This window comes from Callospermophilus lateralis, chromosome 1, assembly GCF_048772815.1.
Source record: "Callospermophilus lateralis isolate mCalLat2 chromosome 1, mCalLat2.hap1, whole genome shotgun sequence".
In the NCBI taxonomy this organism is placed as follows: Eukaryota; Metazoa; Chordata; class Mammalia; order Rodentia; family Sciuridae; genus Callospermophilus; species Callospermophilus lateralis.
The window spans coordinates 24409864-24428153 of NC_135305.1; the positions used below are offsets into that span (position 1 = coordinate 24409864).

At 37.6% G+C, this 18290-nt stretch overlaps 1 protein-coding gene across 2 annotated transcripts in view; it reads right to left on the reverse strand.

The window, feature by feature from the left end:
- Ahcyl2 (adenosylhomocysteinase like 2) overlaps nucleotides 1-18290 on the reverse strand; it is a 187286-nt gene that overhangs the window by 40737 nt on the left and 128259 nt on the right. The window contains exons 2-4 of one of the 2 annotated variants that reach the window (XM_076833352.2): nucleotides 12777-12885; nucleotides 1867-2010; nucleotides 739-839 (exon numbers count right to left, since the gene is read on the reverse strand). In XM_076833352.2, coding sequence (XP_076689467.1) covers nucleotides 739-839; nucleotides 1867-2010; nucleotides 12777-12885 — 354 coding nt within the window. Of the gene's footprint in view, nucleotides 1-738; nucleotides 840-1866; nucleotides 2011-12776; nucleotides 12889-18290 lie in introns of both variants that reach the window. The other variant, XM_076833343.2, reaches the window with a different exon arrangement.

The window sequence follows — 18290 nt, forward strand, 5'->3', positions numbered from 1 at the left end:
CTTCTGGGAAAGGTTTCCTTGCTCTTGAGAGAAAGGAAGAAATGGTTCTTCTTCCTTTTCATGTCAGCTTGTTTTGACTAGACTAGTTGTAACCACCTTACAATCTGCAAGCACACTGAGGAGGCAGCCTAAGTGAGTTATGGAGAGATGCAATGGAAGCCGTGAGATCTTGCATCTGAAGTCACTCTTCCCACTGGACTCTCCTCCCTGACGAAGCCACTGAGTTACATCCCCAGCCTTTTTCATTTTTTATTTTCAGGGCCTCATTAAGTTACCCAGACTGGCCTCAAACTTGTGATCCTCCTTCTTTAGCCTCCAGAGTCACTGGATTATGAGTGTGTACCACTCTGGCTCCCACTGCACTTTTAGCTATGTAACATAATAAATTTCTTTACATACAAGTCAGAATCAGATGTTTTCTTTCCTCTCTGCAACTGGAAGCAGGCTAACACAAAGTTGCACTGTAGAGATGACAGTGGAAGGGATAGTAAGAGGAAGCAGTGTAGTACAGTAGAGAAAGTCTAAGCTTGCTTATATTGATACACTGATGTTATTACTAAACCCTCAGAGCTTTAGTTTCCTTGTTTACAAATGAAAAGAGGAATCTCTGCTTTCATGTTGTGAGGATTAACGAACTCCATGTCCAGCTGTTAATTTGGTGCTGACATGTTATAAGCACTCAATGGCTGGTGGCAATTATTAACTATTGCTGTTAAGAGGAGAAGAAACAGGACTCACAGCAGTCTGCGCAGTGATGTGTGTGCAACCCACAATTTTGGCTCCAGCTAAAGGCTTTTCTCCTTGAGCTCGCTTCCTCAAAGCCATCAGTGCAGGCATTTCTGAAAAGGTCCAATACAAACAGCAATATTAGGAAAGAGGGAACAAAAGATAAAGGAATAAACAGAAAAACTTATTCTCTTAGATTTCTCCGAAAATTTGGAATAGAACCACCATTTGACCCAGTTATCCCACTCCTCAATATATACCCAAAGGACTTAAAATCAGCATACTACAGTGATGCAGCCATGGCAATGTTTATAGTAGCTCAATTCACAATAGCTAAGCTATGGAACCAGCCTAGGTGCCCTTCAACAGATGAATGGATAAAGAAATGTGGTATATATACACAATGGAATATTAGCCATAAAGAAAAATGAAATTATGGTATTTGCTGATAAATGGATGGTACACTAGAATATCATGCTAAATGAAATAAGCCAATCCCAAAAAAACCAAAGGGAGAATGTTCTCTCTGATATGCAGATGCTAACACACAATAAGGAAGGTAAAGAATAGAAGTGCAATGGATTAGACAAAGGAGAATAAAAGGAAGGGAGAATGGGAATAGGAAAGACAGTAGAATGAATTGGACATAACTTTCCTATGTTCATATATAAATACATGATCAATATAACTACACATCATGTATGACCACAAGAATGGAAGTTATACTCCATATATGTATAACATGTCAAAATACACTCTACTGTCATGTATATTTTAAAATAATGAATTTTTTTAAAAGGGAAAAAAATTTATTCTCTAAGGTTAAAATTATTCTGCTGATCAGGTTCTCTGTTAAATCAGGTTTCTCAAGGGATCAAGATATTAACCAGAATTTTCTTTTAAAAGGGGATTTCAGAGGCAAATGCAGGGTCCTGATTCTCTATATGCCAGTCCTTATAGTCCCTTCTATACCCCTTAGAGTCTCCCTTCCCATAGTGTTTTCTGAATTTGGAATTTTTCATTTTAAGTATCCTTGACTATCACACTGAAATTTCAAAAGCTAGTAGGCCCCAGGATGAACAAAGAGATTAACATGGACAAAAGACACAGGCAGGTGGAGAAGGTGCTTGCTTTCTTTACCTTGTTCAGCAATTTCAATTTCTCTTCGTCCAAATTCTGCCTGTTTGATGTTCTTGACACAGAAGTCACTGCTTCCCTTAGAGTTCTTTTGCTGTTTGTCCCTGGGGGATGTCTCATCATCAGAGCTATCTGTATATGAAGCCGCTGGAATGATAGAAACAAAAACCCTCAGGGAAAAAAATTTGCTTCCTCTAAAATTCCAAATCATGGAGGAAACTGAGGTTTCTCTATTCCTTAGCACTATACAAATTTACACCTTTGGTAAGCACCTAAATGGAACAATGGAGCTGCCCAATTATCTGTGGAAAAGCACTACCCACAGGTCGGAAAGGAGAGCCCAAGAGATTGTCAAAAAACATTCTCCCTAGATTATATCAATTTAGAATCTAGGGCTACCTGTTTTTGTTTTTTTTTTGTTGTTGTTGTTGTTTTTGGATACTGGGGATGAGGACTGAACCCAGGGTCACTTTACCACTGAGCTATATCCTCAACCTTTTTCATTTTTCATTTTGAGACAGGGTTCTCAGTAAGTTGCTAAAGGCCTCGCTAAATTTCCAAGGCTGGCCTCAAATGTGCAATCCTTCTGTCTCATCCTCCTGAGTTGCTGGGATTATAGGAAAACGTGTGTCACCACATTCCACAATGGCTAACTTTATCTTCAAAACATGTAGAGGTTCTTGATATGCAAAAAAAGAGAGGTTACACCATGGTAGCAATAGGTTAACGTTCCTGATGAAAGATTGAAGTAATTAACTTATGAGTTTCTGGGATCCCAGCTATCCTTCTCTGTCTGTTACTTAAATGCCTGATTTCACTTGTGCTTTAGTACAATAACTAAGACCTAGAAAATAAGGAACCCATGAGAAAGTAATTAAGAACCACAAAAAGAGTTTGTCTGATAACAGAGCTTTCTTTTTCAAGACTGGCTTTGATGGGGCTGAACCATGCCTGCAGACCCAATTAGACACTGACAATGAACTATTCAATGTGCTCTTCCTTCTTCTTGGCCTCAGTGGGTCCTGCATTAAGCATTTTAGATTCCCAAATTGGTGAATAAGTTCTCTTTTGGTACAATAATGCTCTCATAACCAATCCATTTAGTGATATACACTAGCAGGGGAAAGGTCCAAGTGACCAACAGGTCCAAGTGACCAATAGCTGCTACTGCTATTCACATGCTTAGCTAAAGTCTTCTTAGTCTTCATATAATTCTGTAGTTGCTAATGAGTTATTGGATGCTTCGAACTAATTTTCCTTCTTTAATTTATGTTCAAGTTTCAGAGGATAGTTCTTCCTCACTCTCAAGAGTTTTTAGGGAAGTGGGGAACATAAAGCATTGCTATAAAGTACCTTACATTACTCAATAGAATAAAATGTTTACCATCACTTTTAAGGGTAGAAAGCTGCAAAAAGCACAGAGCTCCTAGGGCCTATGGTGCTCTGATCTGCTTATATCCAGAGAATTAAGACATTGCTGGGATTTCTGAGCAGAGGGTCTATCTCTAGGGGTGCTGTAAAAGGCAAGTCTGACCTTGTCCAGTTAATCAGGCACAGCTCTGCAACACTGTTGGGGCAGCAGGGGCTTGAGGATCTCTCTTGAGCTGGAAAACTGCCCTGGAGCAAAGTCCTAACACGAGGCCACAGGAATGAACAGGGGCACCATGGGAGGTGAGGGAATTAGTAAATTCCCAAAGAGACTTTTGTTCTTTAAAGGAGCTAATCTGTACAAAAAGTTTCTGGTTCCCTCTCCTAAAGTGAGTAAGAGCTCAAAGTACTTTTGGCAACAGAGTTCAGAAAGAGCTTTCTGGGCAGTCAACTGTTTTACTAATCAATATTCTGATATAGCTTAGGAGTTGAGGCTTAGGGGAACCATCCTTCTTCAACCTGAGAGAAGAAAGATAACAGCCTCCCCCAATCCTGATTCAAATTTACAAATTTACAAGTCTTAACTAGCCCATCCCCTAAGATCATTCAGAATGACTTTGAAATTTCATGTTTTCCCAAAGCCACGATGATTTTTATGCTTCCCAGTAGCCATTTAAATATAGTGGTCACATGTTCTGGAGTCAGTCAGACTTCAGTTGAAGACTCAGTCTCTATTTCTGAGTATATAAAGTACAGACGATATCAGAGCCTATTCAGTAGGACTCCAAACCTATTCATGTATTCAGTCATTCACACTTTCATTTGTTTATTGAACAAATTTTATCTATGCATCTACATGTACCAGGCATGGTCTAGGTGCTGGGAATATAAGACAGATATAGATGGTCCCTACATTTATGGAGTTTTCAGTCTAGCAGGTGAGTCAGACATGAAAGAACTAATTATTTAGAGGTTTTTTTTTTTCTCCCTTCCCAATACAGCTGTAATGTGTGCTCTGAAGACAGAAATCAGAATGCCATAAGATTGCATAATGATTTGTCAGGGTTGAAAATGCAGTGGGAGAATGCTTGCCTACCATGAACAAGGCCTGGGGTTGAAGCCTAGTTTGATCACCAGCATGGGTAGGTGGTAAGGGCTGGAGATGTTGTTCAATAGTAGGAAGTTGGCCTAGCCTGCACAAGGTCCTAGGTTTGATCCCCAGCACCCCCAGAAAATAAAAAAACAAAAACAAAACCTTGTCAGAGTCAAGTTGTTGAGAAAATTAAAAAAAAAAAAAAAAAAAAAAGACATTACTAAATAAAGTGCTTAGTATAATGCTTGGCACAGAGTAATTAAGTCTTCAATAAATGATACCTGATATTATTATATGCTTTTGTACATAATTTAAATAATAGCAGATATAAAATCTTTAAGCATTCTTACTCAGCTTTAGCATGAGAAAAGAATGACATACATACAAAATTATTTAGCAGTTTCTTTTTTTTACTATCTCTGTCATCTCCTACTTAATCTACCAAAGCAGCAGGTGGTTGGCTGGCAGTGATTAAAAAGGTTGAGACACAGTCCTAACTACCCAAAATAGCTCTCCCCTCCTATGTCTCTTTAGCTTCTAAGGATGAGTCAGGGGAAAAAACAAAACAAAACAAAAAACTAAACTAAAAAACTTCATCTTAAAGAGAAGCACTCCAATTTTTGGCTGGAGACTGCACCGCCCCCCATTCATTCCTCCTACTTTCCCTCCCTCTCTTTCTTGTACCAGGGATTGAACCCAGGGGCACTTGACCAACAAGTCAAATCCCCAACCCTTTTTATTTTATTCTTTTATTTTGAGACAAGGTTTTGCTAAGTTGCTAAATTGCTGAGGCTGGCTTTGAACTTGTGATCTTCCTGCCTCAGCCTCCCAAGCCACTGGGATTTTTACAGGCATGTGCCAGTGTGCCCAGCTCTCCCTAATTCTAAGAATAAAATTGTTTACATCACCTCTCTATTCTAGATGCTAGAGGGAAAAATAGAAGTATTTTACTTTCTTAACTTGGTCAACTGGTTATAATTAATTAAACCAATGTTTTTCTTTGAGCCAAAATGAATTTTTCAAAGTCCTTTATACAGAACTACTGTCAGGTAAAAATCCAAAGCAGTAGTTGTTTAAATTGCACTAACATGTGAACATAAAACAGCTGATAGACCCAGACCAAGAGAATGTGTTATTTTTGCAAACATGGTGGAAAGATTATTCCTGAACTTAGAGTGACACTTATATGCATTTATATTTTGAACCCACTCATTTCTGCCACTATATTTAAAGTGGCACATTCAGGGGCTTGGGAGAGCTCAGTGGTAAAGCAGTTGCATAGCATGTGCAAGGCTCTGGGTTCAACCTCCAGCACTGTAAAAAATAAATAAATTAATTAAATAAAATATAGATCAAGTTGCAGATGATTCCAATGTAGCTAGTGAAGTCTAACTAGCCCATCCCCTAAGATCATAGGCTGGAGGTTTGGTTCAGAGGCAGAGCACTTGCCTAGCATGCTGGAGGCCCTGGGTTTTGTCCTTAGTACTGCAAAAAAAAAAAAAAAAAAAAAAAGATTGCACATTCATGAAAATAGTTGAGGTAACATTAAACTAATATTCTTTCTAGAAAAAAATTAGAGAAAGCCAATACCTTAAGCCTGAATAAAGTTTCTAAATTATTTGTAATTGTCAGCATACTCTGAAATAGTCAAATTTCATTTAAAAAAAAAAAAAAGGGAATAATTACTGGTTGCATTGGCACAGATTTGGAATCCCAGCTACTCAGGAGGATGAGGCAGGATAATTACAAGTTCAAGGCAGGCCTGAAGAACTTTGTGAGACCTTGTCTCAAAATCAAAAGTAAAAAGGGTTGGGAATATAGCTGAGAGGAAAAGTACCTTTTGGGTTCAATCCTCAGTACTAGGGGGAAAACAACAACAACAAAATGCATTAATAATCTATTAGAGTATAAGATCCTAGATCTAGCTTTACCCCAATAGGTTAAGCAACTAATTTTCAATTTATCCAAATGTAAAATGGGGAGTGTTAAGGAACCTCTTTCTCCCCATGCTCACCCTTTTCTCTAACTACCACTAGAAAGATTCTATCAGTAAATGAGATAATACCCTTCAGTTTATATGTAGAAAAGCAATATAAAGTATGATGTAGCTTTACTATTAGATGTGTTTCTGTTTTATGAGTTCCCAGAATTAAAACAGTTTGATGAATCACTAACCACAATCTAAGCCATAGAACATACAGAACATGCATCTGTGCGTTCTATGGCTTACACCTGATCTAGCTTTACTTCCTAGCAGCTGTGATACTGTAGGTTACTGCTAGAAGAGCAGTCAGAATGCTGGCTGGATTAATTCTATTAAACTACTTTAAGTCAAGCAATTCCTCTTGGGCCCAGTCTATTCATTTGGTAATGGAAGGAACAGTTGGGACCTGTGTGTCAGTCATTTTACAGCAGATTTCACCAATAAGATATGTGAAAAGCTATGACAGCAACCTTAATACAAACAAATAAAATTTTGTTGTTTGGAAGATATTTCAAACTTTGTAAGCACCAATCATGAAGAAAGTGACTTCTGCTCATCTTTTACCAAATTAACTCACTGAAAAAGCAGGATTTTTCCCAGAAATTTGTTAAAGAACACTCTGACCTTCCAGGATTGTGTGTGTGTGTGCGTGTGTGTGCGTGTGTGTGTGTGTGTGTGTGTGTGTGTGTGTGTTATTGGCAACTTAACCAGGGGTGCTTGGCCACCGAACTATACCTCCTGACCTTCTAAATTTTTATTTTCATGCAGAGTCTCACTAGGTTTCTGAGGCGGCCTCAAACCTGTGATCCTCCTGCTTCTGTCTTCTGAGTTTCTGGGATTATAAGTGTATACCACTGTGCCTGGCAAGAATGAGCTGACTTTGAAAAAGACTCTTTTGTTCTTTTGCTTTTATGAGGCTTTTTGCTTAGGGGAAGAGTTTTGAGAAGTTTCTTCCTTATAAATGAATTTCAGAGATTAATATAGCCTTTTCCAACCTAGTTTCCCCTAGAATTAAGTCCTAATGCTTTGAAGCATGCATTGTATATAATGAATTAACTTCTCTCCCACACATCTAAAGGTACTAGTTATATATCATCTTTTGTAGAATTAAGAAAACAGCATATCAAATAATTTTCTATGTTCTATAAAAAAATCAGATGAGGAACTTTGGTTGAGAAAGGCTGGTAGCAGTTCTTAAAAGAAAGCATGGCAAAATTGGGTGCAAGGATGGTTAGAAAGGGAGAGAAGGTCATTGCTTATTTAAACCTCCAAATATCTTCAGCAAAACAAAAGCTTTGGATAGGAAGGTATCTTATTTTGATATGTCATAAACCTTCTTTTGGCTGCTTACATATATGTAATATATCATTTTACACCTAAACAAAGGTGTAAAATATAAGGCTTCTGGGGTTAAGGGTGCAGCTCAGTGGCACAGTGCTTGCTTAGCAGGCACAACTCTGGGTTTAACCTACAGCAGAGGGGGAAAAACAAAGAAAACAAAATTCTCAGAATGCCTTTTAAAAATATTTATTTATCGACTTCCTTTTATGTATTAAACTTAGTTCTAAATGCTAGGAATACACCAGTATAAAATAGATAAAAATCCCTGCTCCCATAAATAAATCCATGATCAAATAGGTGGGAAAAGAATAAATTAATAAAATATATAGTATGGGACTGGGGTTGTGGCTCAGTGGTAGAATGTTCACCTAGCATGCATGAGGCACTGGGTTCAATCCTTAGCACCACATAGAAATAAAATAAAGATATTGTGTCCACCTAAAACTAAAAAATAAATATTAAAAAAAAATAGTAGGTCATATGATAATAAGTGCTATGAAGAAAAACAAAGGAAGAAAATATAGAGAGTGGGTGAGGTGATTGTACAACATTTACATATAATTAATTTTTTATTAAATTATTTATTTATTCTAATTTGTTATACACCATGGCAGAATGCAATTCATCTCATATTACACAAATAGAGGATAATTTTTTTTTTAATGTAAAGGGCAGAGGGAATAAGGTTTAAAGTCAGAGTTCTGTGTTTAAGTTCTTTTTTTTTTTAATCTTTATTTTATTTATTTATTTTTATGTGGTGCTGAGGCTCTAACCCAGCGCCTCGCATGTGCTAGGCAAGCACTTTACTGCTGAGCCAGTACTCCAACCCCAGAGCACAATTTTTCAAGTCACTAATTGTATACTATATGATTAATTTTTAATTGACAAAATTTTATATATTGCATTTATTGGATACAACATGATGTTCTGAAAAAGTATATATTGTGGAATGCCTCAACAGAACTAATTACCATATGCCTCATCTCACAAGCTTGCTTTGTGGTAAGAACACTTAAAATTTACTTTCTTAGAAATTTTGAAGAACATAAGCCAGGCTGATGAGGCACAACTATAATCTCAGTGATTCGGGAAGCTGAGACAGTAAGATTGAAAGTTCAAGGCCAGCCTCAGCAATTTAGCAAGGCCCTAAACAACATAGTGAGACCCTGTCTCAAAAAATAAAAAGGGCTGTGGATGGCTCAGAGGTTAAGTACCCTTGGGTTCAATTCCTGGTACCTCCCTGCCCTCCACCCAAGAACATAACATAATAATACACTGTTATTAACCGTGGTCACTATGATGTATAAAATTTTAAAAGAATAGCCAGGATAGGCCTGAATGTGAAGGTGATATTTGGTGAAGAACTGAAGGAGGCAAGATAGCCAGCCACTCATATATCTGGGGGGGGGGGGGAACTTTTTAGGCAGGAAACAAGTGCAAAGGTTTTGAAGCAGGACAGTGACTGGCATTTTTCAAAATAATAATAAGGAGGTTAGCTACTATGGTTGGAGGGGACCGAACAATTATGGGAGGAGAGAGTTTTGGAGAAGTAGATATGATAAGAAACACAATGGGAGGCTGGATGGTATGGAGCCCTTTAAGCTATTGTAAGAACCTTAGGCCTTATATTTATTTTATTTTATTATTGTGCTGGGGATAGAACCCACAGCCTTGCATATGTTGGGCAAGAGCTATACCATTGAACTATACCCCATCCCCTAACCTGACATTTTAAAAGAACAAATTTGGCTTCATGTCAAATAGACTGAAGATGGGTAAAGAAGAAACTAAGAAGCTCAGTTTTTAAGGTATGGGAGGTTTGAGATGTTTATAAAACATCTAAGTGAAAGGCTAAGTGGGCATGTGAATATACAGTCATTGTATAGGGGGTAGATTTTAGTAGGAGATAAAATGAGAGAATCAAACACCAATTGATTGAGTATTTAAAACTCTAAGATTGAATTCACTTAGGGAGAGAATATAAACAAAGAAGGGAAGAGGTCCAAGGATTAGTTTTGGGGGTTCTCCAATGTTGATTTCTGTAGTCATTTAAATTATAATGCATGCTAAAAAGGGCCTCAAGTTCTTATTGATATGCATTTGCATATCTTCTCAAATTCAGAAAGCTGTGAGTAGATTCTATTATTGTTGGCTCACTTGATGGGCACAGAGCTCTTTCTGTACTACCTCATCTGTACCACTGGCTCAGTTATGAATGTGCCAGGATGCACGAGTTTTCCAATATCACCTAATAAGGCAAACATGGATCAGAAACTAGAAATGGGGTCTATCCTAACTCCCAGTATAAGAATCAAGGCAGTATACCTCTTCCTTCAGATTTTGTTTACAAAGGGATTAATGACTGTGTGAAGAAAACAAAACCAAAACCAAAAATGAGATAACAATGTGTGTGATGTAGCTGCTAAAAGAAAACATAATCTTAGATTTTATTTTTTTCCCCACACTTTTTATTCGTGCATTACAATTGTACATAATGATGGGATTTGTTGTTACATATTCATACATGCACACAATTTGGTCAATATCATTCCCTATTAGGTTTCATTTTTAAAGCATTAAGTTTAAGGAGGTAATACTTCCTGTAGATTAGGTCAATCATATCTGGAATATTATGGGCATAGATTCGCTTTTAAAAAGAAAATCTAGAATGCATCCAGATGAGCATTAGTAGGATGCCTCCTAACTCAAGCAATAAAAGATGTTGAGTTTTATTTCTAGTTAAAATCTTTAAATTCCAGAAATTACTTAAGAGTTCATCAGACAATAAATAAATAAATGAAGCAAGGAGACACCTATCATCTAAAATGTTCCCAAGGAGGCCAGATGGACATTTGCCAGAGATGCCACAGAAGCAATTTCAGCAATCCAGTGAATTATATCTTTAAAATCTTTTTCATCTCCAGGATTTTTTTTTTTTCTTTTTCTGGTTCTGGGGACTGAACCCAGGGCTTTGTGCATGTGAGGCAAGCACTCAACAACTGAGCTATATCCCCAGCTCCAGAATGTTTTGACTCCCTGTTCCCAAATTTAATATCCTTAAATGGGTATATTGACAACTTTTAAGCTATAAATATGGCAGTTTCATATAGTTCAATCTAAAAGGTTCAAGTTTAGAGAACTGGGGTTATAGCTCAGTGGTAGAGCACTTGCCTAGCACAGGTGAGGCACTGGGTTCAATCCTCAACACATACCTCAAATAATGGTATGTGTCCACCTATAACTAAAACAGATTTTATATATATAAAGGTCCAAGTTTATCAGGTTGACACCAGTTTAATATCATTTACCAATGATATCAGAAACCAAGGGTATCACCTACATTCTTTTAGGTATAGAGATATTTGGTAAATACCCTCTCTAAACATAGGACTTGAATGAGAAGGCAGGCATTGGTTTCCTCTGCAGGAACACAGATAGATATGTGGATCTAGTTGTGTAAGGAAGATACTATACTGCAGTTAAAAGTATCATTATTTATCATCTACCTTTTGCATATGTGTGTGGTGGGGAGCTTACTGGGGATTGAACTGAGGGGTACTCTACTACTGAGCTACCTCTCCAGCCCTTTTTATTTTGAGACAGGTTCTCAATAAATTGTCCAGGCTGCCCTTGAACTTGAAATCCTTCTGCCTTAGCCTGCTGAGTAGCTGGGATCACAGGTGTGTGCCACCATGCATCACCATACCCAGTGTTAGCGTTGATCTTTAGATAATGTGCACATATTTTACAATTCCCATTTTCACATTTTTTATGGCTTCTAGAGTTATGTTAACCAGTTAATGAATTTTTCAACTGTTTATTTTAGTGCAGTAAGATAGTATGAAACTCTGTATTTTTCTATGAAAACTCATAGGCATTTATGTCACAGTTATTGTGGGAATACAGTAAAAAAGAAAAATTAAAAGTGTGGTCATGGGCTGGGGTTGTGGCTCAGTGGTAGAGCACTTGCCTAGCATGTGTTAGGCACTGGGTTTGATTCTCAGCACCACATATAAATAAACAAACAAATGGGAAAAAAAAAGTGTGTACATAAGGCTAGGTGCGGTGGCGCATGCCTGTACTCCCAGAGGCTCAGGAGACTGAATCAGGAGGATCGCAAGTTCAAAGCCAGCCTCAGCAACACTGAGGTGCTAAACAACTCAGTGAGACCCTGTCTCTAGATAAAATACAAAATAGGGCTGGGAATGTGGCTCAGTGTTTGCCGGAGTTCAATCCCAGGTACCCAAAAAAAAAAAAAAAATAGGTTGTAAATAACAATCTACTTAACCTTAAAGCAACTGCTTCCAAACAATCCTTCTTTAACTTTATGTAACAAATATTACTTTCCTATATATATGAAGAATAAAATTTCGAGTCATGATAAAATTTTTCTAATGAATATTACTATTTATAATGTGAAGAAGTAATAACTAAGGCAAACTCTCAGTTCCCTACCCCATTCTACCACAAAGCAAAAATAAAAGAGCCCCATACTAGATGAGACTCATACTGGATACCACTACACAAATAGCCCTTACCTTCCAGGGGTCTATATAGTAATAACTCATATGAAATTAAATCATAACTTGACCCCAGAGCACATATACTTGAATTAATGCTGCTGCAAAGGAAGGAGTAACAAGAACTACAATGTCACAGCTCTGGAGAAAAGACAAAGGGCCCACTGCTTGAACTAGCTACAATGTTTTCATTGTTCATTGGAGTAACTGAGGTTTCCCCTTTAATTTGCAAGTACCAGATGGAAGGTTGGGAAACTTTTTTTTTTTTTTCCCCAAAAGATGGAAAAAACACAAGTCTTTATACATGCTATTCAATGAAGGTCATAATCAGTGAACTGCATACTCCCATTCTTCGGAGTGGATCAAAGAACTTAATTTCCTTAGTGACCCTCTCTGCCTCTATTGGAAGAGAGGGCCTCTGTGAATTTTCACCCTGAATTCCCAAGGGAAATCCAAAGATTCCATCCCAAATTTTGGTTTAAATTTCGATTCTAAATATTTATTCAAGACACAGGCATCAGCAAGCACAGTTAGCCTTGGATGGGGGGAAGGTCTGTTGTACACCTATTGGCCTTGATAGGTGGGTTCGTGGCAGCTCAGTACTCACCTGAGCTATAGCTGTCAGTAGATGACTGAGAAATGGAACGAGAGAGAGAGCGACGTCCAATTTTGGTGGGACGCTTGTTGAATTCTTGCTTCTGGTCAGCAAACTGGATCTGCTAAGAAGAAGAATCCTAGTTATATAAAGAAAAAGAACCTCTATTTTGAGACAGCAATTCAAAGTTGTTGTTGTTGTTATTACTCATTATTATTTTACCTTCCCTGCACTTATCTGAAAATTTCAGAATATTTCATTGAGCCGAATAGTGCATATTTGGAATATTAAGACTCTTTGGAGAAAAGAGTAATTTTTCACTCTTCACCTACTATATTTCTATTAAATTTAAATCTTTGATCCACTATAACTATAATACTTTTTACAATGAAATTGTTACCAAAAAATGAAAAGGAGAAAAGAATGTTTTGTTTAAAATGAATTTTTAGTAAGTTGAGTCATATTTAGAAATCCCTTCTATAATTTCACTCAAAATTAAAGCTGAGAAGAATCTTAAAAGACTATCCATACATCTAAACCCTTCTATATTTCTAGATGAGAAAATTACCAAGATCCAGGTTTCAAGATTCTCAGAAAATTAATGGCACATCAAACTATGAAAAAGGCTTTTTATCCAGACAGAACATTCTGGAATTGTACTGAAATCCTGGCCATGCCACTCATTAAGCTGTGTGATATTGGCCAAGATGTTTTTCTCTTTTTCCCATAAATACAACAGACATAAAAGTACTCACCTCACAGGTTTTAGACAAAATTAAATGAGACAATGCATGTAAACTGAAACAGCATGAGATTCAATAAATCCACGCTATACCCGCACTTCTACATTTCAGTATTCTTTTCACTCCCTTGCGGGTAGATATTTTAATTTAGACTTTCTAAAATATATTAGTTAGCTATACCAACTAGTAAATAAACATTATTTTTAGTGTTTGGTATCATAAAGTACCTAAAAGCCACAAACTTGATCATTTATTAACTGTAACATAACAGATGTAGAAACAGTGGATAATTGAGCTGAATATACATAAACCCCACATCATAATCTGCAGGATGCAATTGGAAAATATCTGACAATGACTTTCTTAAAAAAATTTTAATCTCTATCTCCGACAGTTGAGCTGATACTGTTTAATACTTCACAAATCAAAGCTACATCATTTATTCATTTAATAACCTTTTTTCCCCCTACCAAGTATTTACATAATTACTCAGATTCTCTGGACCAAAGGTGGCACTGAGGAAGGTCTACTGAAAAGAATCAAAGATCTGACAACTGATTTTCCCTTTAATGATGGAAAGATGGATCCCTGATGAGCAGAACAGATACAGTATAATAGAATGAAAGCAGCAACTGACGACTATACTTCCTGTAGTTAGAGGTAACTATTGAGTCATTTAAGTATTGAGATAGAGGGGGCCAGCGCCAAGCCAAATTGAATTAGCTTAGCATTCACTGCCTTGTAGGGGAATTCATAGCATTTCCATAGCTATAACAACAAATAAAACCTTCAAATTGTTTTCGGCAATGGGAAAATGCATTGTATTAGATGCTTGTTGCAAAATGAAAAATGACAAATTTGATTATTTTGCTAAAGTAGCAATTTATTCTAAAAGGACAAAGTACTCTATGTACTCTCAAGGAATGTACAAGAATTTCATGTACTTCTAGCACAGCACTAAGCACACTGAATGTAACTATCTACCTACCTACCTGTATTCTCTATAAATTATGGATTCCACAAAGGCAGGGGCTGGGTATCTTATTCACCCTTATATCCTCTGGCACAAATGCCTGGCATTTCCCAGCACTCAATCATGTGCTGAATCAATGAACCTGAAGCAACTTATTCTATCTTCACTGTCTGTACTCGGTTGAATATTGAGTAAACATAACAAGCAAAGGCCAAGTCTAGAGTTAAAGTAATTTTTAAGGGCAAAAGCTGGGAAGGGGAAGAGGGAGGATGGGAAGCTGTGGAGGTGGACAGCAGTCAGGTTCAAAACTCTGGTGTCCATTTCACCAATCTCATTCATGATAGTTATAGTCTTTATTCTTTTTTAGAGGCCCATCTAGGAAAAGGAATAATTGATTTTTGCAAAGCCCAAGCTAAGTCACTAACTCAGCTGCGTTCCCTTAAAAAAAAAAAAAAATAAGTAATAGCCGGTGTGGTGGCACACTCCTGTAATCCCCAGTGACACAGGAGGCTGAGGCAGGAGGACTGAAAGTTCCAGGTCACCCTGGGCAACTTAGTAGACCGTGTCTCAAAAAAATAAATAAATAAAATAAAATAAAAATAAAAGGGCTGGAGATGTAGTTCAGTGGTAGAACTGGTAGTTCCCTGGGTTCAATCCCCCAGTACAACAAAAAAGAATAACAGCCGAGAAACCATGCCCAGATATGCAACATGATTCCCCATCCCAACCACAGACCTGCACACATACCTAAGAGCAAGTGCACGCGTGTACACACACAACCCACTAGAGGGGGTCAGCCACTTTCATTCTCGGGATTTGTAGGACTGGGCTAAGTACACAACTGTTTACCCCAGTAACACTAAGCCATACGGTCATCTCATAACAGTTTCCCTAAACTGAGTTCCCTTCTCTTCATCTTTACATTCAGAGTAATCCCTTCACCCAACAGCAAGTTTAGGATGTCTTTTGCACTGAAGAATAGGCTGTGTAGGTTTTATGCATTTAGAACACAGGGTTCTTGCCTACTGATTAGATATTGAATTCAAATTCTTCAAAGACAGAAGAATATTAGAAACTAACCACTTATATATTGTTAAATTATACAATTTTCTCAAGAAATAGATGTTTATCTTTTGCTGATAACCAGAATACATGAGTTCAGTGGGTCACACCTGATGCGTGCCCCTCTTCAATGGTTAAGCACCATTATATTCCTCACTCAACAGTACATTTTGTTATACAATCATCTGCCCACCCCAGGTGTAGTACTATGGTAGATTTTACCCCTGACTTTCTTACCTCATCTGAAACCAGAGTCCTTTCAGGTAAGCCTCCTTTTTCATCTTGGAGAACACTGCCTAATTCCAACAGGCAGCAAGGCAAGGGAGGGAAAAGGTTGTTAAGAAAGAGGTAGCTCGCTGTTCAACGGAGGGACAAAAGCAGGACAGGAGGAGAAGGAAAGTAGAAACAGCTGGCCTTGGACAGTAAGTAATAGCTACAGGAGCAGCAAAACTGGTAAATAAAAGCTTAGCCTCACCTGGGCTTTAATCCCAGAGTTGCCATTGACAATATATTTCTTCTTGCTGCTCAGCATAGTGAAATTACCAGCCCCACTGCCACCTCTTTGGTTCAGGGACCCTTGTGGCCAGGCCTTTAAACTTTCCTCATCAGCAATTCTGTTGGCTCTGGTTCCAGCTAGCTTTTTTTTTTTTTTTTTTGGTGTGGGGGTGCTAACCTTCCTTGGAATCCCTGAAGCAGCTCCAATACCCCGTCAGCATTACACCCCCAATATAATAAGGCAGTTCTGTTAGTGGCTCATCAGCCATTTCTAATTCTGTTAACTGTTTTAGCTGTTTTGCTTTTATTATTATTTTTTCCTGAACACCTAATTACAAGGATCCTCTGACCTCTAAACCTTAACAATTCCTTTGACAAGGCCCAACTTGCATGTGTATAACAATAGCTTATTTATATAACCTGTGTGCTTTTTTGCCTGCTATAATTAACTTGCTAATTAGGTTCTTTTTTAACCTTACCTCCTCCTTTTCCATGTCAGATGATTTTAGTTAACCTAGTCTCATTAGAAAAAAATTAACTACAGAGACACTAAAACAATGAGGGAATTTATTGAGAGTAAGGGAAAAAAAATTAATGGTGCCAAGTGCTCAGCAGCCCCTATTCTGCACTCTGTCCTTGGATTAGCCAAACAGGGGTCACTGGTTTCAGTTCTATCACCAAGGAAATCAACTTTCTCATTCCATTTATTTACATTTAATTGTGTATCCTCTATACACATTTCAACATTTAGTTTCTGGTCCCATCTCAAGACTGTTGCTTATTTGGCACTGGGTGGCCCAATTTGCTTTTTTTCCAAAAAAAAAAAAAGTGTGTTTCCTGGAAGGTGTGACTACAAAGGAGAATTTCTGATCTCAACTCCTCAGAATCACAACCACCTTATTACATGCCAAATAAAGACTCAAACAGGAAAAGAAGCACATTGTTTATTTGATTCTGAATGGGACTCAGTGAATAAATAGGAAAGCTACACTGATTGTTGCAGAGATACAGGTGGGGAGAAGGAGAAGGAGAGGGAAAGCTTCAACTTCAGGAGACTCTGTCTCAAAAAACAAAAAAATGAGTCAGGGTGGTGGCTCATGTCTGTAATCCCAGAAACTCAAGAGGCTGAGGCAGGAGAATTACAAGTTCCAGGCCAGCCTCAGCAAATAAGAATCTGTCTCAAAATAAAAAATGAAAAGGGGTAGGAATGTAGCTCAGTGGTAAAGTGCCCCTGGATTCAATCCCCAACACCAAAAGGAAAACCAGATTCTTAGGGAGAATAGAAGATCTATTTACCCTGCAGAGGATCAGGCTAAAAGAAACAATCGAGTTTCTTTTTAAATACATAGCTGTATCTTAATATCTGTAATGCTCATTTATAAATTAGGGAAAATAATACTTATTTCACCTAACTTCAAATGTATGCTAAAACACAGCAAAATAAGGTAATATAAGAAGGTTTTGAAGACCACATGATATCTAAGTCTAAAATATAAATATTTCTATTCTCTAAGGACCAAGGTTTTTAACTTAGAATCTATAGATGTCTAGAATCCCCTAAAAGAGTATGCAAAATTTGTGGTTTCCTGGGGAGAGAGACTGCAGTTTTCATCAGTTTCTCCAACCAGTCCCTGCTGTAAGTACTGATCCTGACTGAGGGCTGTAGTCAAGCTACCACTACCACCAATTACCAGATACCTTAATGGTTTTTGTCTTGCTTCCTAAGTAGAGACGGTTCAAATATTCTTCAAGATTTCTTTCCTTTTCAAGCTAAATGAGCAATTTTGCCTACAAAAGGGATTCCTTCTAGCGGAAAGAATAGTGAGCTGGCTCTGTACTCAAGAAAGTCTCAACCAGATTTCACATGGAAAAGTACTAAGCACTACAGACAGACTCGGTGGGAGGAGAAAAATATTAAAATGTAAACACATTAAAAAAAAAAAAAGGCTTGTTGCTGACTTCTATGTACATAAGACAAGGTATTTTACCTGACATAGGAACTAAAGTTTTCTGGAGGAAGTAAAACATATTAATAAAGACAACGTTTGGAAGGACTACATTTCCCAACATTTCAGGAGTAAAATTGCTGAACAAAGCTAAGAAAATCCTTCACGTGAAAATAGCTGAGGAGCAGAGAAGCTACAGCAGTTTTCCGGTGTCTGATGGAACATCACCTCAAAGGTCTACTTTGTCAGTTCTTAAGTTTGGGGTTCTTCACGCTTCATCCTTGCCTGTATTCCTGCTGGGAATCTG